Here is a 19,753-nt window from a genome sequence, read left to right on the forward strand (position 1 = left end):
TTTTTTCTAAATCATTTACTGGGGTATTTTACTTATGTAGAAAATTGGCTGTTTATAAGTGTGGAAAATATTTTCTCCCGGTTTCAATGTTTACATTTTGCTGCTATGCAGAAGCTCTGTATCCATATGAGGCAAAACGTATTAGTTTTAGAATCTATGGCTTCTAAATTAATTTAGATATAAGCAGTTACGTAAGAATCGAAGTTTCCAGATGGCTACCAAGTTGTTCCATCAACCATTTATTAAATAATCCACCTTATCTGAAATGCCTCCTCTATTGTATACTAAATTCTCCTCATGTATACTTGACTCTCCTGTTCCACCGCACTGCCTATTCCTTTTTTTTCGGTTGCCCCGGGTCCTAGTTGCGGCTCGCAAGCTCCTTAGCTGTGGCATGCAAACTCTTAGCTGGGACATGCATATGGAATCTAGTTCCCTGACCAGGGATCGAACCCAGGCCCCCTGCACTGGGAGTGCAAAGCCCTATCAACTGTGCCACGAGGGAAATCACTGCACTGCCTATTCCTGAATTTGGTAGGACTAGTTCCCTCCCTACCACCATCAATCTATTCTTTTTCTTTATTTCATTATTATTCCTCTTTCCAAATACAAATGGCATTCATTTATCTCCCCTTTTCTTCATACAGATCTTCCATATTTCTTGCCAAGTTTATTCCCAGCTCTTTTATTCATTCTGTGGCTCTTACAGTGGCATTTTAAATTCTATAACATTTTCTAATTAGCTGTTATTTGAAATATGCTTACAAAATTTCTGATGTTGCTTATGATATAGATGAAAATAGTCAGGATACAATATTACAGCATATCAACTATATAAAAAATACCTGGAAAGTAGCCAGGGAAGAAAATGTTTCAGAGCCCTGAGACTGGCTTTACAGAACACATTACATAAAATATCAAGGTTAAAATATGGTTCTAGGGCTTCCCTGGTGGCGCAGTGGTTGAGAGTCTGCCTGCCGATGCAGGGGACACGGGTTTGTGCCCCGGTCCAAGAAGATCCCACATGCCGTGGAACGGCTGGGCCCGTGAGCCATGGCCACTGAGCCTGCATGTCCGGAGCCTGTGCTCCGCAACGGGAGAGGCCACAGCAGTGAGAGGCCCGCGTACTGCAAAAAAAATAAATAAATAAAAATAAAAATATATGGTTCTATTCAGGGACTTCCCCGGTGGTCCAGTGGTAAAGAATTCGCCTTACAATGCAGGGGACGCGGGTTCAATCCCTCGTCGGGGAACTAAGCACACGTGCCACAACTACTGAGCTTGCGAGCCTCAACTAGAGAGCCTGCGTACCGCAAACTACAGAGCCCATGTGCTCTGGAACCCGCGTGCCACAACTACATAGTCTACACACCCTGGAGCCTGCACACCACAACTAGAGAAGAGAAAACCTGCACACCAAAACTAGAGAGAAGCCCACGCTCTGCAACAAAAGATCCCGCATGCCGCAACTAAGACCCAACACAGCTAAAAATAAATTTAAAATAAACAATAAATAAATCTTAAAAAAAAATATATGGGGACTTCCCTGGTAGCACAGTGGTTAAGAATCCACCTGTCAATGCAAGGGACATGGGTTCGATCCCTGGTCCAGGAAGATCCCACATGCCACGGAGCAACTAAGCCCATGTGCCACAACTACTGAGCCCACATGCTGCAACTACTGAAGCCCGCATGCCTAGAGCCCACGCCGCACAAAAAGAGAAGCCACTGCAATGAGAAGCCCACACACCACAATGAAGCACAGCCCCCACTCACTGCAACTAGAGAAAGCCTGCATGCAACGAAGACCCAACGGAGCCAAAAAAATAATAAATTAATTCTTAAAAATATGGTGCTATTCAGAGATTGACAATGATTCTAACTCATTCACAAAATGAGTGAAGATAAATATTTGGGAAATCAATATTCTCATCCATTTAAAAAAAGATCTGGGGGCTTCCCTGGTGGCGCAGTGGTTGAGAGTCCGCCTGCCGATGCAGGGGACACAGGTTTGTGCCCCGGTCTGGGAAGATCCCACACGCCGCGGAGCGGCTAGGCCTGTGAGCCATGGCCGCTGAGCCTGTGCGTCTGGAGCCTGTGCTCCGCAACGGGAGAGGCCACAACAGTGAGAGGCCCACGTACCGCAAAAAAAAAAAAAAAAAAAAAAAAAAGATCCGGGAAATCAATAAAAAGAATCTATTCTCATTACTCCCCAGTAGTGAAGGAGATCTGGCACTAACCTGTTGCCAGATTACTAAAGGAGAGTGATTTTTGAAACTATAATGAGAAGGGGCATTCTGTAAATGACAAATACAGTAGAGTCATGTATCAGCAATTCTAAAATGTTTTACTGGTGACTTAAAAACACACACACAGGGCTTCCCTGGTAGCGCAGTGGTTAAGAATCCACCTGCCAAAGCAGGACATGGGTTCAAGCCCTGGTAGTGGAAGACCTCACATGCCGCGGAGCAACTAAGCCCGTGCACCATAACCACTGAGCCTGCACTCTAGAGCCTGTGAGCCACAACTACTGAAGCCCATGCACCTAGAGCCTGTGCTCCACAACAGGAGAAGCCACCAAAATGAGAAGCTGCGCACCGCAACAAAGAGTAGCCCCCACTCGCCACAACCAGAGAAAAGCCCGTGTGCAGCAACGAAGACCCAACGCAACCGAAAATAAATAAATAAAAAGAAAATGGCCTTAAAAAAAAGAACACATACACATCCTCATATGCTTTATTCGTTTTTCAAAGACTGAGAGATTAAAGGTCACAATGGTTAGTAAGTGATCACTTTAAGTAACACCTTTACTTCTGGGACTTCTACACCAGGGCTCATTATAAGATAAGATAAAAAGACAAAAAGAAAGCTTTTTTTCCCCTCCCTTTCCCATAACTTTTCTTTGTTTTTTTTGATGTGGACCATTTTTTAAAGTCTTTACTGAATTTGTTACAATATTGCTTCTGTTTTATGTTTTGGCTTTTTTTTTGCTGGGAGGCATGTGGGATCTTAGCTCCCTGACCAGGGCTCAAACCCGCACCCCCTGCATTGGAAGGCAAAGTCTTAACCACTAGACCACCAGGAAGTCCCCCAATAAGTTTTCTAATTAAATAGATAACAAGACTAAATAAGATAAATTACAAAAATAAATCACACACGCATGCCCAAAGATAAAGCAAAAACTAACCTGTAGTATAAAGACATATTCATTGTGCTCAAGAGTTTTGTCATCAGGCTTCCCTGGTGGCACAGTGGTTAAGAATCCGCCTGCCAATGCAGGGGACATGGGTTCGAACCCTGGTCCGGGAAGATCCCACATGCCCCGGAACAACTAAGCCCGTGCGCCACAACTACTGAGCCTGCGCTCTAGAGCCTGCGCGCCACAACTATTGAGCCCGTGAGCCACAACTACTGAAGCTCACACACTTAGAGCCTGTACTCTGAAACAAGAAAAGCCACCACAATGAGAAGCCCGCACAGTAGCCCCTGTTCGCTACAACTAGAGAAAGCCCGTGTGCAGCAACGAAGACCCAACACAGCCAAAAATAAAATAAATTAACTTTTTTAAAAAAAGAGTTTTATCATCATGGATATATCAGGGTATCATCCTGTCTTAGTTCCCTTTCCTTCCTCCTCCTCTGATATATTTGTTCCCTTACTACCTTGTGTTTACCTACTGGGCTCCCTGGGTCTTTCCCTGATTCAGGGGATCAGATTATCTATTCGTTAAACTTACCCCTGTTTATATCATAAATATATCTGACCACAAAGACACTAAAAATATATAAAATATTATCTACAACAGAAATTAATGGTGCTGAAGAAAAAGAACTGAAAAAATACATACTCTTAAAAGTTTCATTTATCTCCACCATTTACAGATAGCAACTAATGTCGAAGAAAAGAACATTAAGAATTATCTTTCTTCTATCAGAAGTTGCCCATATAATCTCTAAACTTAAAGTCATTTTGTTCATAAAAACTGAGCAAATAATCAGGGCACCAGTTCCCTCATCTGTAAAATGGAATGAGTTAAAAAGGAAGATAGAGCACAAAGATTCAGAAGTGCCCCAGGAATGAGGAAGCCGAGGGTGGACAACCATCACAATCTTCAACTTTGCTTTTATCTATTTAACATACCTTATTCTTAGAAAATACAAATTATTTATCTCATAAAAATAATAAGGTAGCCCAAGCTATATTTCCTAGTAGAGCTAAATCTTACGCTTTGATTCAAAAGAACATTATTATAAAGTGAGTAACTGTTGCCAGGACCAGGAACCCCCTGAACTGGCCACAACACAAGGGGGCAGAGGGATGGGGGAGGAATCTCTGAACTTAAAGAGTGTTCCAAAATCTCAGGAAATTGTTTTTAAAGAAGAGACCACCCAAAATAGTTAACTCCAAAGTATTATAAACTAAGCTGTCAGAAGCATTTACTTAAAATCTGTTTTCATGTGGTACTGTAATAAAGCAAAGTTGCTTTCTAGGGGAAAGGTATCAAAGATACACAATAACAAAAGGCTAGTATCAGTGTTTGAAGAGAGTAGTGGAAACTGAAACATGGGAGTTATTCAAGTAATGTAAGTAAAGAAATCATCCATCCAATTAATAAAGCATGAATGAAGAATCTCAGGTGACATTTACTTGCAAAACTGAAGAGGTTAAAATTATCCTTCTTCATTAGCCTAAAAACTGTGAGAAAAGAAGTCCTAGTTTCACCATGATTACTTTTTCCTAACACGGTTTCCTTAACACTTTAACTTACTTTCCAACCCATGCTGCTGTTTGCTTTTCCTGTCATTTACATAGCCAAACTTCCTTTAAAAAAGTAATCTGTTTATATTTATTGCTTCCCCTTCCTTTACTACTTTCAAGTCAATAATTCTTCGGCCCATGCAGTTTGGTTTCCCATCTTACCACAATACTTAAAATACTGATAACTTTCCAGGATCATCAGTCAACTTCTTGTTGTTAATTCCAAACTCACCTTTCAATTCTTTTCTCTGAAGCTAGCACTGTTTACCATTCTTGGAACTGCATTCTCTTCCTTTGGCTTCTGTATTTCCTAGTTTACCTAACTACCACACCTTCAGAGGTTAGTTCAAATGTCAGTGTCTGTGGGAAGTTCTCCCTGATCCAAAACTGGGTTAGGTGTCTCTTCAACATGTTCCCACAGTATCATGCCCTATCAAAGCACTTACCATTTTTTCTGACTATGTCATTTTACTTATCTGCCCAGCTAACCTGTAAATTATCTAAGGCAGGCATTATGCCTTTATTCTCCGTTGTTTCTAACGCTTAGAATTGTGCCTGGTGTGTTGAATGATTGAATGAATAAATAGTGGTTTCTCCATTATCAGTTCAAGTGCAAGCACAATTTACACTGCGAGTATCTACTCATGATTTTCAATTCTAATTTGTTCAGACTGCCAATACCAAGGGCACTGAGGAAGTTACAGGGGTTATTTGCAAGCAGCTAGCTTCAGTACTCGAATTACATTTAAGATTTAAACTAAGGAGGAGCTGCTATAATAGAGTGCCAAGGGAAATGCCAAGGAATAAGGAAACCTTGTATAAGCTGGGACAAATTATTTGGGTCTCAGTATTACCTCACAGAAACATTTATAAACTGTAGACACTACACAAATGTCAACTATTAAAGAAAGATGATAAAATGGTCAAAACATGAAATTAATGTATTTTTAATAGGAGTGCTGATTGTTCTTTTTAAATACTTAAGTTAGGATTGTGATTTAAGGAGAGGGAAATGAATAAATAGTAGTTTCAGGCTGATAGAGATTTGAAAGAATATCTTATTAAATTTATTTGAAAGATTAAAAACACTGAGGCCCAGCAAGATTAGATGATTTACTACCCAAAGCCAAAAAGCTAGTGTCAGAGCTGTGATCAAAACTTGAGAATTTGGAAATTCAATTAAGCATTTTACCTACTAAATTATTTTAACTCTGATTTTCCATTTCTCTAAGAGAATATAATTAACTTTCTTTTAAAATTTCTTTTCTAAGCACTTGTATGTGTAAACAAATTAATTTCCTTCAAATGGGAACCTTTAGAGCTACACATGTTAAACTCTAAGATTAACAATGAAAAACCTTCAATATGTAAAAATATATAACATAGGTGACAACGACCTGGTATACACTAATTACTAGAAAAAGCTGCTTAACTATTAGAGAATATGAACAAGGTAGTTATAATTGTTGTATAATTAAATTATTCTTAGATATCCTGAAACATCTTAAGAGGTGAATTCCAAGTAACTAAACCCCTTTTTTTGGCCACAAATGTAATTTTCCTATGGTTACTAATAACGTGCCTTCATAGGAAGACTATGTTTATTTAAGCCTAAAATTTCTTCACTAGATACCCCAAAGTTAATCATCTAAATTCAATAGGTTTTTAAGAGCAATACTTGTACTAAAGAATCTCCATTAGAATGGATCTGTATGAAAATCCTGAAAGCTCCCTAGTGAAATAGCATTAAAGACATTTTATAAGTGTTTTGGATATTTATTCTAAAAACTTAGTTTTAAATCTATTTTAATTTGGATGGAAAATAATTCTGTTTGCTGCCTACCTATTACACAATTCTCTCACTGTGGTAATATAAAATGGAAAAGATTTAAGTGTGTAATGACAACTTGGACAAGTTGCTGCTTTAAAAAGTAAATGGGGGCCTCCCCTGGTGGCGCAGTGGTTAAGAATTCTGTCAATGCAGGGGACATGGGTTCGAGTTCTGGTTCGGGAAGATCCCACATGCCGCGGAGCAACTAAGCCCGTGCGCCACAACTACTGAGCCCAAGTGCCTAGAGCCCGTGCTCCGCAACAAGAGAAGCTACCACAATGAGAAGCCCGTGCACTGCAACGAAGAGTAGCCCCCGCTCACTGCAACTAGAGAAGGCCCACAAGCAGCAGCAACGAAGACCCAACGCAGACACACACACACACACACACACACACACACACACACACACACACACAGCAAATGGGGGAGGACTGAGAGAGAACAAGCTCTTACTCTTTCTTTTCCTTTCTTTATCCTTAATATATTGATAGGTTACTGCTTTGCTACAATCCCAGACTCCCAGATCTTCCTTTATTTAAATAATGAAAAGTTGATTTACCCTCTGAAATACAGAGTCAGTGCTAGCCTTAAACTACCAGATACTCACCGAGTTAGGGTAGTTCAAGTAGCAGATCTGACAAGGCATATCCTGTGCTGATGACCTTGTATTCATCTGGCGTGTTCGAGACTTTTTACTTGGATTAATTACATGACACTCAGCAAAGAGCTTCTCCAGGTTTCCATCAAAGTACCTGCATTATTTAAACAGAAAGGATGAGAGCCCAGCAATAGCACACTGTTAGAGCTCTCCAAAAACCTGATTTTCTATAGGGAAAGTCAATGAAGTAAATTAAACCAAGACCATAACCTTTCTTGCTCAGAAAAAATAAGCTGTATGGCTACAAACTGTAGCATACAGAAGCATATGTGTATGAAAGCAGATTGAACTTTTGTTGCTATTTTGACACTGTTTAGTTTGTTTCTATCATGAGAGGTTAAGCTATTAGTAATATTAACAACACGACAATTAAAACCTAAGGATGAAAGTTGTACTATCTCTTAAGTGGGACCTTATGAAGAGTAATGGTATTTCAGAAGGCTAGGCTATATTTTATACCAATGAATTCATTTTATTAATAATTTTAGTTATACCAGTTTAAATATATTAGCAAGTAAACCACCTATAAAGCATACCTTATCCCACAAATCATTTAAAAAATGAAACTATTACATGTGTCTCATTCTACAAAAGACTTGCTTTCTAAATATTCTTTTAAAATAGTTTTTAATAGGAAAAGCGAAGAAGGAGGAAACAAAAAATGTATCTTTAAAAGTTTTTGTATCAAATAATCTATACATTAGCTTTTTCATAAAATATGTATCTAAATATATAGAAGTAGTTCACCATCTAACATGTCAACAGCATGGTATGGCAAGTACTAGCTACAGAGTTTCAACTGAACTGTAAATTTCTTGACAGAAGACAGTGGTAAATAGCACAATATCTACCATTAATCCAGTTAAGACATGATCTTTGGCCTCCTGAAATACCTTAATATTCTAAATGGAAAAGCAATAGATAGAAAAACTTTCAATTTGTGAATCAATATAACCAGCAAAAATATTAACATGGAATCTGATCAATTTACTTTTTAGCTTGTTAAGTCTAGGTTTAAATAACTACAATGTTCTTTATATATAAACAGGAGGTTCTCAAGTTAAAAATAATCGATACTCAAGAGATTCTCAATATTTTTAGTGGAAGTCTTGTTCAGGCTTTGTTCAAAGCATTTGCTACATCTCTGGAAAATCACTCATGAGAACAAACCACATCACTCTCCTAAGACTGATAAATATCTTTTTATAAATACTTTGACTACAGTTATGTGTCAATGAACTGGTCAAGCTATCAATCAAAATGTCAACATATTATAAAAGGGGAACTCATATGAAGTTGTCCCTGATCAAAATATAAAGAGCAGATAAATCAAATGCTCTCCTACAAAGGTTATCTCTGAAAAAAACCTAAGATGTAAGTTTTATCTGAAAAACAGAAAATGTATGAAGCTAACACTTAGTATGAATAGGTAAACCAGCTAAACCCCTTGCTTTTATAAAAAATATATTCATGCTCACAAAAAAAGACAAACTCTCGGCATCTAAAACTTAACTACACAAAATTAGCAACTCCTTATACTTTGGTGAACAGACTAGACAGCATTCTATGCAAATACAGACAAACAGACATGTGCATATTTCATGTAATCTCATATTCCAGGCTTATTACCTGCTTTCTTCACTGAACAATATGTAACATCTTTGTCATGAGCATGGGTGGGTCTACAATATTTTTCATTGTTGCATAATATTTCCCAGCAGGTATATACTATAATTTACTTAACCAACCTTATACTGAAAGACATTTAGAGATGTTCCACATATAACAATCCTAGATTAAAATCTTGTCCCATTTGATGGGGGGAAAATAATTAGACCTAACTTGCATTTCTTTATTAGTGAAGCTGAACTTCACTAATTTTTCTGTGAAGATTTTGCTATTATTTTATGAGTTCAGTATGTAAACAGGAAGAGTAACCCTTTGTTTTATGGATTGCTTTCTTCCCACAGCTTCTAACTTGCCTTTGAATCCTGCTTAATGGTGTTTAATTGCCACTTTTAATTTTTATGTAGGCAAATTTACGATGCGACACTGTTGTGATTTATGGATTTCATATGAAGTTTTTAAAAAGATCTCTATACCCAAAGACTAAAAAAATTCATTCATGATTTAGGTCATTCCTTTAAACTGTTTCCATTAAAACTGTTGATCCACATGGAAATTATTTTTGTGTAGTAAGGGGGAAAGCAGGGATTCCATTTTATTTTAAGCCAAATGTCTAACCATTTACTTAGGTCTCAGCTTAAACTGCACTTCCTCAAACAAATCTTCTTCGACAGCTCCTCCCCCTCCAATTAAGTAAGGTTCCCTTGTATTACATCCTCACAGTACTTTGTACTCCAGTGCAACATATCACATTACTAACTCTGTAATCGCCATTTTATGTTTTTCCTGCTAGAATGTAAACCCCATGAGGACTATTTTATTACTGAGGTAGTCCTAGTACCTAGAAGAATCTTACTATAAGCGTTCAATTTCTTTTTAAAGAAAAGAGTGACTTCTTAATGATACCTGATAATAAATCTGAATTCCTTTATTTAGGAATATTTCTTAAAGATAGCAATATATTAGAGTTTATAGTTTTTGGTCCATTATAGAAGGCAAATAGCTTTCAAATACAGCCCAGGTAAACAGAATGGGGAGTTGAAGAATCCACTCATATTGCTGATCACAGCAGGCAGGCCTAGAAATTTTTTTCATTTAAGTTCCATTTTACAGAAATGTAACATTTTAAAATTTGTTCTTTATTTTTATTTATTACTTGCTTTGTCCACCAATGACTCTGCTATGGTTTTCTGAAAGATACTGAAGTCTAATTTATTTTTACTAAACATAACTTAAAATGGGTACTTAAACCTATTTCGCCAACTTTCAATAACACATTGATTGTCCTTGTATTATATGACCCTACACTTAACCCTATAGTTTTGTTTGGAACTTCCTGAAGCTTTTCCCAGTTGATTATCATTTTACATAATTTTTTCACTTATTACACTGTTTTGACATTATATAGCTTTTCTTTCAAGAATAGTAAAAACTGCTTTTTGTTTCCTAAGCTTGATAGCCCTAATTAATTACTTAGACATAATTAAAATGTTTAATTGTATTCAAATGCTCACTTTGGCCAAAATCCTACCCACCCTACCCCCAATATTCTCTATACTGACAGCCTCCATTTTCTTCTGGTACCCGTTGTTATTGAAGTCTGTGATCAAAATAATTCTCATTTTATAATTCAAATCATTTTTCAACTGACAGGTAGACAAGGTTTCTTCATTCTTTAAGTTTAGTTCTGTACGGTTTATCTTAGCATTTAACTTTCTCTTTTGAAATGCCATTCAGGTAGTAATTACTTCAAGAGCTTTTAGTTATTAAGACCTGCTTGATATGTACCCAGGCTTTGCTAATTTTCCTCCTTGTCTACCATCTACTAATTCCTTCTTTGTCCTTTTCTTCTCTAGCGTATCTCCATTTTCCATAGTATCTGCTCTATTTCTTGCTGTTGCCAATGTGGTTTTATCTTCTGCAAGATTACTGCTTGTCCCTTTATCTTTTTTCTTAGTTCTGTCCGCTTCCTTTTCGTCTTGTTCTGTTGTTTCATCAATTTATCTTTGATCCCTTATCTCATAGAGTCTATGTTTACTTTAATCTTCTTAAAAGAACAAAGGTTTTTTCAGCCTGCTAATTATGATAGTTTTCTTAAGGACTACTAGTGTGCTCAAGAATACAGGTGGATTCTTAACTCCCCACAGTTTGTATACCTGGTCACTATATATTTGAAAGTTCCTTCAGTTTGCTGGCTCTTACATATACCCTTGCCTGTGAAAAACAGACCAAAATGAAGAGAGACTAATTCAATGTGAAGCACTGAAGTTCAGGTACCTTGTTTAATGAGTTAACACACATATTTCTCTCTGCTTCACTGACGTTGGTCAACAGCTGCAAAGATTATGGTAGGACACTGCTGCCCTCCTTTCCTGCAAAATTTGCCCATCCTTTTGAGAAAATCATACTGATGAAAAGAAAAACAGAATAGCAGTGTGGTTTTTCCTTCAGTCCAGCCTTTCCTTGGTGGGGCAAGGGCATGATTAGAGTATCCCCACCCCATCTCTCACATGGCTTAGATTAAAGATTTTTAGAATGGCTGGAAATTCCCTGGAGGTCCAGTGGTTAGGACTCTGTGCTCTCACTGCCAGGGCCCTGGGTTCGATCCCTGATGGGGGAACTAAGATCCTGCAAGACCTACCACCAAAAAGATTGTTAGAAGGGCGATTTGAGAGGTTCTTCAGTAGAGATTATAAATCCTCTTCTCTAAGGTTCTTTCTGTTCATTCAGTATGTTTATATAAATATAGTTAAGCAAACTGGCACTTAATCAGCCAACCTTCCAGAAAATCTAGATCTTAATTTTTCATTTTCCTTGACTATTAGAAATATACCACATAACAAGAATTAAATTTCAAGGCAGGAGGAGTTACAGCTTAAAAACTATGTCTGGTTATGGAGAGGAGAGACATGGCAGGTGGGGTATATCACTGGCTAAAGTTTCTTCTTGAATTCTGAATGACTAGCATCACTGTTTGCCATGTCAATATTTAATTTTGTCATTATGAGTTTATTTTAAAAGCCACTAGGGCTTCATACTTCATAAAAAGATCACTGTTGATGTTGTACTTATTTTCACAACAAAATCGGAAAAGCAAAACTGTTAAGCTAATTTAAAGTTATATACTGGGCTTTCCTACTGCTTATTTTTGGGTTACCAGAGTTCAATTCTCCTTATAGGTCTTTAATGCTCCTATATTTAATGCCATATATTTTTATACATCACTTATCTACTACTATAAGCCTGAGAGAGAGCTAAAACACACAAACATATATATGAAAATTTATAAAAATAATTCCATATATATATATCTCCACAAATAAACATGTATAGAAGTAAATGAACTTTTACTTCTAAATAACCAAATAATTTTTGTTTCACGTTCTCATGTGGCATTTTATGGGTACCAGACTTCAATTTCAAAAGGCAACAAAACAGTTACAATTATTCTATACTGTATGTTCTGACAAAGCACTAAAAAAGATCTGTGACATCAACATCTCTTCTAGGAACTGCCATTTCAACCATCCTTTGCCCCATTAACCTGCTTCTAAACGGTGTAATTCTTTCCACTTTTAGAAAAGGTATATTTAAGGAAAAATATCAAAGGCGCAAAGGAAAAGATATTTATTTATATCTTAAGGATGAATAAAAACTGCCATATTTATAAAAAGCAAAAATAATAATGAATGAAAACGTGTCTTAAACCAGCAAAACGGAAAAAGAGAGGAGACACACCAGGAGATAAGGCTTTCTCCAGTCTTTACATATAAACATTATTTTCAGAGCTTATTCCTCATCTTCCATAGAAAGAAGCCAGTAGATCTAATACTGTATGGTAGTATATGCAAGTCATTAAGAATTACTGAAGAGTTCTTTTTCTTTTGGGGAATGAGATTAGAACTGATAATTTGAGCACTATTTTTCATTTACAACCCCCTTAAACCTTAAAATAAAACTTAAAATCTTTCAATAACTTTAATCGTGTTACTTAGATAAAAATTTAAATTTAAAAAGGGCTCCTGAAGTAGAAGGTAAACGTTAAACATATTAAAAGATTTACCACATTCTTTGTGGTTTTTAAAGGTATTCTTTCAAAAGGACTAAAATTAGAATGTAAGGTTAACTAGCAAATACATGAACCTCTACTAAGTAAAGTTCAGAATCCCAGAGAACTAGTTAACTAAGGATTTAGGGATAGAAAATCTTTTTTTCTAAGGAAGACTTTTGGTCCTCATAAGAAAAAAGATCTAATGAGGACATACACAAGTCTATAAAAACTTGCTTTCAAAGTTTTGGGTTTTTTTATGCTAGTCTAAAAGATAAATTTAGCTCATATTTTAATATTATTATACATGGTTTATAGCTAAGTAAATGCACTGATTATGTATTTTTAATAAAGAAATACTTTTTGAGATTCTGATATATTTTTTTCCCCTATAGGGGAAAATGCAACCTAAAACAAAACAAAACCAAAAACCCAGCAGGACACTAAAAAAAATCTCCTGAGCTTGCTTACTACTAAACAAAAGACCACTTGACAAAAAAGTTACTAAATACTGATAATATTACTTTCAAGTTGCAGTACAAAAATCTTATTGTATAATTTTTAAGAACCTTTCTGTGTTCTTCCATACTTTATCCTTTTGGTTCTAAGCCTTGATGAAGGCAAGTGTATTAAGAAAACTAACCACAGCAAAACAGATCTAAGATAACTCCATCCAGGCTTGAATTAGCAAAATCATAACAGAAACACAATAACTATGCCATCTTCCAAAAAGGCTCCCATTCCCATTTATTACAGAACAATTTAAATACACAAAGCCAAAAGAAAAATAACTTGAACTCCCACATACCCACCATCCAGCTTTATTTATTATTAATATTTTGCTAATTAAAAGACTTTTGGGAAGAATAAGACTTCATTCTCATATGAACTTTCAAGGAAGATCTGATACTACGCCGGACATTGTAAGAAGAAGCTAATAACTAACTATTCCCTTCATAACAGAGAAGAGAGAACTCTACACTAGAGGCCTCAGAAGACACAGATGCTCGTTTCACTGGGTATTCCAGCCACACTTAAATACGCTTGTATCATCTTCACTGGTAGTTGTCCATGTTCTTTGGCTTGATTATGATTATTCCAATTTACCAAGTTGTTCTAACCTGAAACCCCTGGCACTTCAACAACTGTACAGTACCCAAAACATTCTAACTTATTTATACATGCTCATTCTCCTCCCCTGAGGATCCAAAGCTTTTATTAATTTCTCAAAAGAGACCATGGCCTCCAAAACGACAAGAACCAATACTATTTTTTAAAACTATGTTCTACTCTGGGCTTCCCTGGTGGTGCAGTGGTTGATGAGAGTCCGCCTGCCAATGCAGGAGACACGGGTTCATGCCCCGGTCCAGGAGGATCCCACATGCCGCAGAGCGGCTGGGCCCGTGAGCCATGGCTGCTGAGCCTGCGCGTCCGGAGCCTGTGCTCCGCAACGGGAGAGGCCACAACAGTGAGAGGCCCGCGTACCGCAAAAAAAAAAAACAAAAAACTATGTTTTACTTGAAAGAAAACAGAGACAGTGGTTTCTGTGCCCTCTGTCCAGATATGTGCATGCAAGGGAAGTCTAAACCCTCTGCTCTGCTCAGCTCAATGGTCTTTTCCTCCTGTTACACATGAACAGCACAACTCAGTAAATAAAATGAAATAAACTACTTGTGATTTATGCAATAATGGGTCTGATTCCAATTAAAGACAAAAATGATTTCTTTGAGTACAAAAAGAAATACCCTTTTATTATTCTGATAATGGTATTTCAATATATTTAACGGAAGCCCACAGGTTGTCAATGTTAAGAGCCTATAAACCAAAGTATGTTTAAAAATCTCGCTAGGCTAAAACCAAGAATAAGCTATCAAAATATGAGACAGTATATAATTAAGATCATTTTTACATGGTTCCCTCGCAGATTAACCAAACTATATGTGGGAACTGTGCTAGTTAGCGGCAACGTTAATTGCTTTGACTAACAGAAAGAGACCTACAGCTATTTGCAGTATGTCATTCTAAGTATGCAAGAGATAGGAGGAGAATGCTTAGGGAAGTATAGAAAATAGTATCTAACTTCAGGAAGTCAGAATGACTTAACAGTAAATGTGATAAGAATTCAGGGAATAAGGAGATCCAGGGGGCATCATACAACCCAGGACAAGAACTAGAAAACTGCTAGTACTTCAGAAACCCTCCAAACATCCCTTTCTCAGTAACAAGCTCCTTTTTCCCCCAGAGATAATCATTACCCCATTTTTCTTTATAGTTTTACCACCTAAATATGCACCCTTAAAGAATATAACTTATTTTTGCCTGTTTTTGAATTTCATATAAACAGAACCATATAGGGGATAAGTATTCTGTCAAATTTGTTTTCCTTTCACTCAATATAACAGTTTTTAAGATTCATCTATGTAGTCACTCGTAGCTCTAGTTCATTTATATTTAATTGCTGAACAGTTATATAAATATACCACAATTGTGTATCTATCTATAGACATTTGGGTTGTTTGTAGTTTGGAGCTGGTATGGGTAACGCTGCTATGAACATCCTTATATACAACTTTCAGTTTAGACATGCATATTTCTTTCTGTTAGGTACATATATCTGTGAGTGGAATTACTGGGTCAAAGATATGCATGTAAATGCTAAGAGAAAAAAATAAAAATTTTACATTTCTTTCTAAAATCATTTATTTTAACAACTTATCTGTAGACTCCTTTGGATTTTCAATGTAAACAATTCATATCATCTGTGAATATTAACTATTTAGCATCTGCCTTACAACCATTATACTTTATTATTATTATTTTCGGTATACTACTGGCTAGGATCTCCTTCAGTATGAATTGATTGAATTGAAGATAACAGACACCCATGTCTTGAACTCCATCTAAAAGAAATATTTTCAACATCTCAGCATGAACTATGATATCTCCTACAGATGTTTTTACAGATTTATTAGATTAAGAAAGTTCCCTTTAATGCCCAGTTTGCTAATGGTTTCTTTTTAAAATCATGAATGATTACTAATTTTTAGCAACTGCTCCTCTGCATCTACTGAAATATTATTCTCATTAATTTGTTAACTGACCAACCATATTTAATTGTTTCAGGTTAAACCAACCTAGCATTCCCGGGATAAATCTCAGCTGGCCATGCTGGAATATTATCTTTTTTATGTATTACTGAATTCAATTTGCAAATACTTTGGGTTTTTGTTTCCTTTTGTTTGCATCTATTTACATGATAAAACCTGTAATTTTTCTTTGGGTTTTTGTATCAAGATTGTGATAGACTTAAGAAGGTAAAAGATCCTCTTTTTCTGTTTTCTAATATAAAGTTATAAGGTTAGAGCTACTGTCTCATTAAATGTTGGTAGAAATTTCTAGTATATCCATCTGGACTTGGACTTTATAGAAAATTTCACTTTATAGTTATAGCCCCATATGGGTTTTTTATTTCTTATGTAAATTTTTATGAATTGCAAATTTCTAAGAACTTATCCATTTCATGTAAAATTTCAAATTTCAACACAGTTATTCACAATATCTTATGAGGCTGGGTTTTTGTGGGTTTTTTTAAGTATCTGCAGGATCCAAAGTGACATTCCTTTTCATTACTGATATTATTTGTGTTTTCTTTTCTTGGCTAATCTCATCTTTTGGCTTCTTAGTCCCCTTTACTGTATGTTTCTTTTCCATTTTATTAAAGTCTGCTCTGTTATTTCTTCTTCTATTTTCTCTTAATTTATTTTGTTGCTCTTTTTCTATCTTGACACATCTAGCTCATTAACTTGAGGCTTAAGATGAATGCTTAGCTCATTACTATCCTGATACATGCAATTAACACTCATTTATACATTTTTTAGCAGAAATTAGGCTGCATTCCACAATTTTTCCCCTTAACATTCAAATAGTTGCTTAAATAGCAATTATGAATATTTGAGACTTTAATCAACACTGATAGAATTTTAAATATTGGCTTAAAAAAATATAAAGGGTAGGTACAACATAAAGCCATCTATATTAATTAAAAGGTAGCACTGTTTCTAAATACATTATCCATGATTACACTATTCTAGCTTAGCACTTATTTTCTTTCACCTACTGAGGTATCATCCTACCACCACTTCGACTTTTGCTATTGAGAAGTCAGCTGTTCTCTAGAAGAATGTATATGTATGAATGTATAATATACACTTTCTATATCTATTTTTCCCTCTATATACATTACATATACACATTTTCACACTTTTTAAAAGTAATCTTTCTTGCATCTTCATTGCTTTTATGGTTTTCTCTTTATTTTTATAGTTTCACTATGATGTTTTAAAATGTGGATTTTTTACCATATTTCATAAAATCTAAAATACTTTGGGGGGCTTCCCTGGTGGTGCAGTGGTTGGGAATCTGCCTACCAATGCAGGGGACACGGGTTCGAGCTCTGGGCCAGGAGGATCCCACATGCCGTGCAGCAACTAAGCCCGTTTGCCGCAGCTACTGAGCCTGCGCTCTAGAGCCCACGAGCCACAACAACTGAAGCCCGCGTGTCTGGAGCCCGTGCTCCACAATGAGAGAGGCCACCGCAATTAGAGGCCCGCGTACCGCCATGAGGAGTAGACCCCGCTCAGGGCAACTAGAGAAAGCCCACGAGCAGCAACAAAGACCCCGTGCAGCCAAAATTAACTAATTAATTTTAAAAAATAAAATAATATGCTTTGGTACCAAAATTTCATGATCTTATCAGAAAGTGAAATGGGAAAATTTTCACGTAAGCCACATTTTCAATCTTGCTGGACTGTAAGGTGCCGTCAATTGAAAGATGCATTCAGATTTCAGACAGATTTCTAAGATGTGAAAAACTACATCTTAGAATCAATGAAACAGTATTTTATTATGCACGGGAACTGTCAAGCTTCTTAGGGCAATTTTGTCTCTTACTAATCTGGAAAATTAGCCATTTTACCTTCGAATATCATCTCTGCCCCATTTTCTCCTCTTTTTCTAAACTCAATGGAGACCTTCTTGTTCTATCTTCTATTTTCTTAACTTCTCTTGTGTATTTTCCATCTTTTAGTGTGTGTGCTTAATTCTGAAGTGTTTTGATCTTCTAGTACACTAAACCTCTCTTTAGCTTTGTCCAACCTGCTGTTAAATTAATCCACTGAGTTAATTTTGCTTATTTTGTCTAATAAGTTGTTTTTTCAAATCTGTACAACAGCTCATACTTTCTAGTTCCCTTATGATAGCATACCCATTTTAGTCTATGTCTGACTAATTCTAACATCTGGAGTCCCAAATTAGTATGTTTTCATTACAAAAATAATTTGAGGAAGTAGTCTGAGGCCTTACTGTTCTTTCCCTCGAAAAGATTTACACTTGCTTCTGTGCCTGGGTACATTAACAGCCTGGGACCATCTTAATCTAAGTTCAAGGCTTAAGGTTTTCTGGGCCACCCAGATGACCTGAATATATCTTCAGTCTTCAGAGGAGCTGGTTTACCTAATCCCCACTCTTGGTGGGCCGAGAACTCCAACTTTTTTCCCACTAACCAAAGGCCAACAAAAATCACAGCTCAGTCTCTTGGCCACCTCTTCTGGATCAGCACATACTTCTAGGACAAAGCAGACTGCGGTGCTTGGCTCATTTGTCTAGATTTCCACATTCTCTTGGACCTTAAGGCTGTAATTCCTATTTTTCTAATTCTTTGATGTCCTTTTTTTTAAATTTATGTATTCATTTATTTATTTTCGGCTGCTTTGGGTCTTTGTTGCTGTGCGTGGGCTTTCTACTAGTTGTGGTGAGTGGGGGCTACTCTTCGTTGCGGTGCACGGGCTTCTCACTGCGGTGGCTTCTCTTGTTGCGGAGCACAGGCTCTAGGCATGCGGGCTTCAGTAGTTGTGGCACATGGGCTCAGTAGTTGTGGCTCGTGGGCTCTAGAGCGCCGGTTCAGTAGTTGTAGTGCAAGGGCTGAGTTGCTCCGCGGCATGTGGGATCTTCCCAGACCAGGGCTCGAACCCATGTCCCCTGCACTGGCAGGCAGATTCTTAACCACTGCGCCACCAGGGAAGTCCATTCTTTGATGTTCTTGATTTTTTAAAAGATGTTTCAATATTTCATCTAGCTTGTATTATTGTATTTAGTGGATGGAATAGTCCAAATTACCAGAAGTTTCCCAGTCTCCTGTATTTTCTGTCTCAGTTAAAACCCCTTCACATCTCTTACATCAACACTCTGCTTTCAATTAACTGTCACCAACGTAAGTCAAGCCAACATTTTCCTTTTATCTGTATTATTGAAATAGTCTTCCAATTCGCCTTCCTGCCTCCAATCAGCTCATACTGCTACTGTAAGATTTTTTTCTACAATAATGCTCTTGTATTACATTTCTGCATAAAACAACTTACTCAATAGGAAAGAAGTCCAAATTTATTTGCTAAGCATTCAAGGTCCTTCCTACTAAACACATCCAATCATTTCCCCTCTATTCTTCATGTACTCTAACCACTCTAAATCTCATTACCATTCAATATATGTTCCTTGAACTCCCTCCACACCAACTTATTTTCTGAACCTGAAATGCCCAGATTTCCACATTGCCCTTCCACCCACCGCCCTTCCAGGTCCAATCAAATGCCATCTCATCAATAAATTCTTTCTCACCTAAGTCAGAAATAGCCTTTTATGGAGCCAGAAGGGAAAAGCTCCACGTGCCTCTTTGTCTGCGTGGGCCAGAGAGTTCTGCATGCAGACTAGCAGGCCAAGATCTGAGCCACAGCAGCATTTTTATTTCAGATTTTAATAACCTTTTGTATGTGTTGAA

At 36.8% G+C, this 19,753-nt stretch overlaps 1 protein-coding gene across 1 annotated transcript in view; it reads right to left on the minus strand.

The window, feature by feature from the left end:
- The window catches only part of ARIH1 (ariadne RBR E3 ubiquitin protein ligase 1), a 130,297-nt gene that overhangs the window by 54,193 nt on the left and 56,351 nt on the right, over positions 1-19,753 (minus strand). The window contains exon 3 of the mRNA XM_079912267.1: positions 7,197-7,341. Within this exon, the coding sequence (XP_079768393.1) occupies positions 7,197-7,341 (145 nt within the window). The remainder of the gene's footprint in view (positions 1-7,196; positions 7,342-19,753) is intronic.

Source organism: Stenella coeruleoalba (assembly GCF_951394435.1).
Source record: "Stenella coeruleoalba genome assembly, chromosome: 2".
Taxonomy (NCBI): domain Eukaryota; kingdom Metazoa; phylum Chordata; class Mammalia; order Artiodactyla; family Delphinidae; genus Stenella; species Stenella coeruleoalba.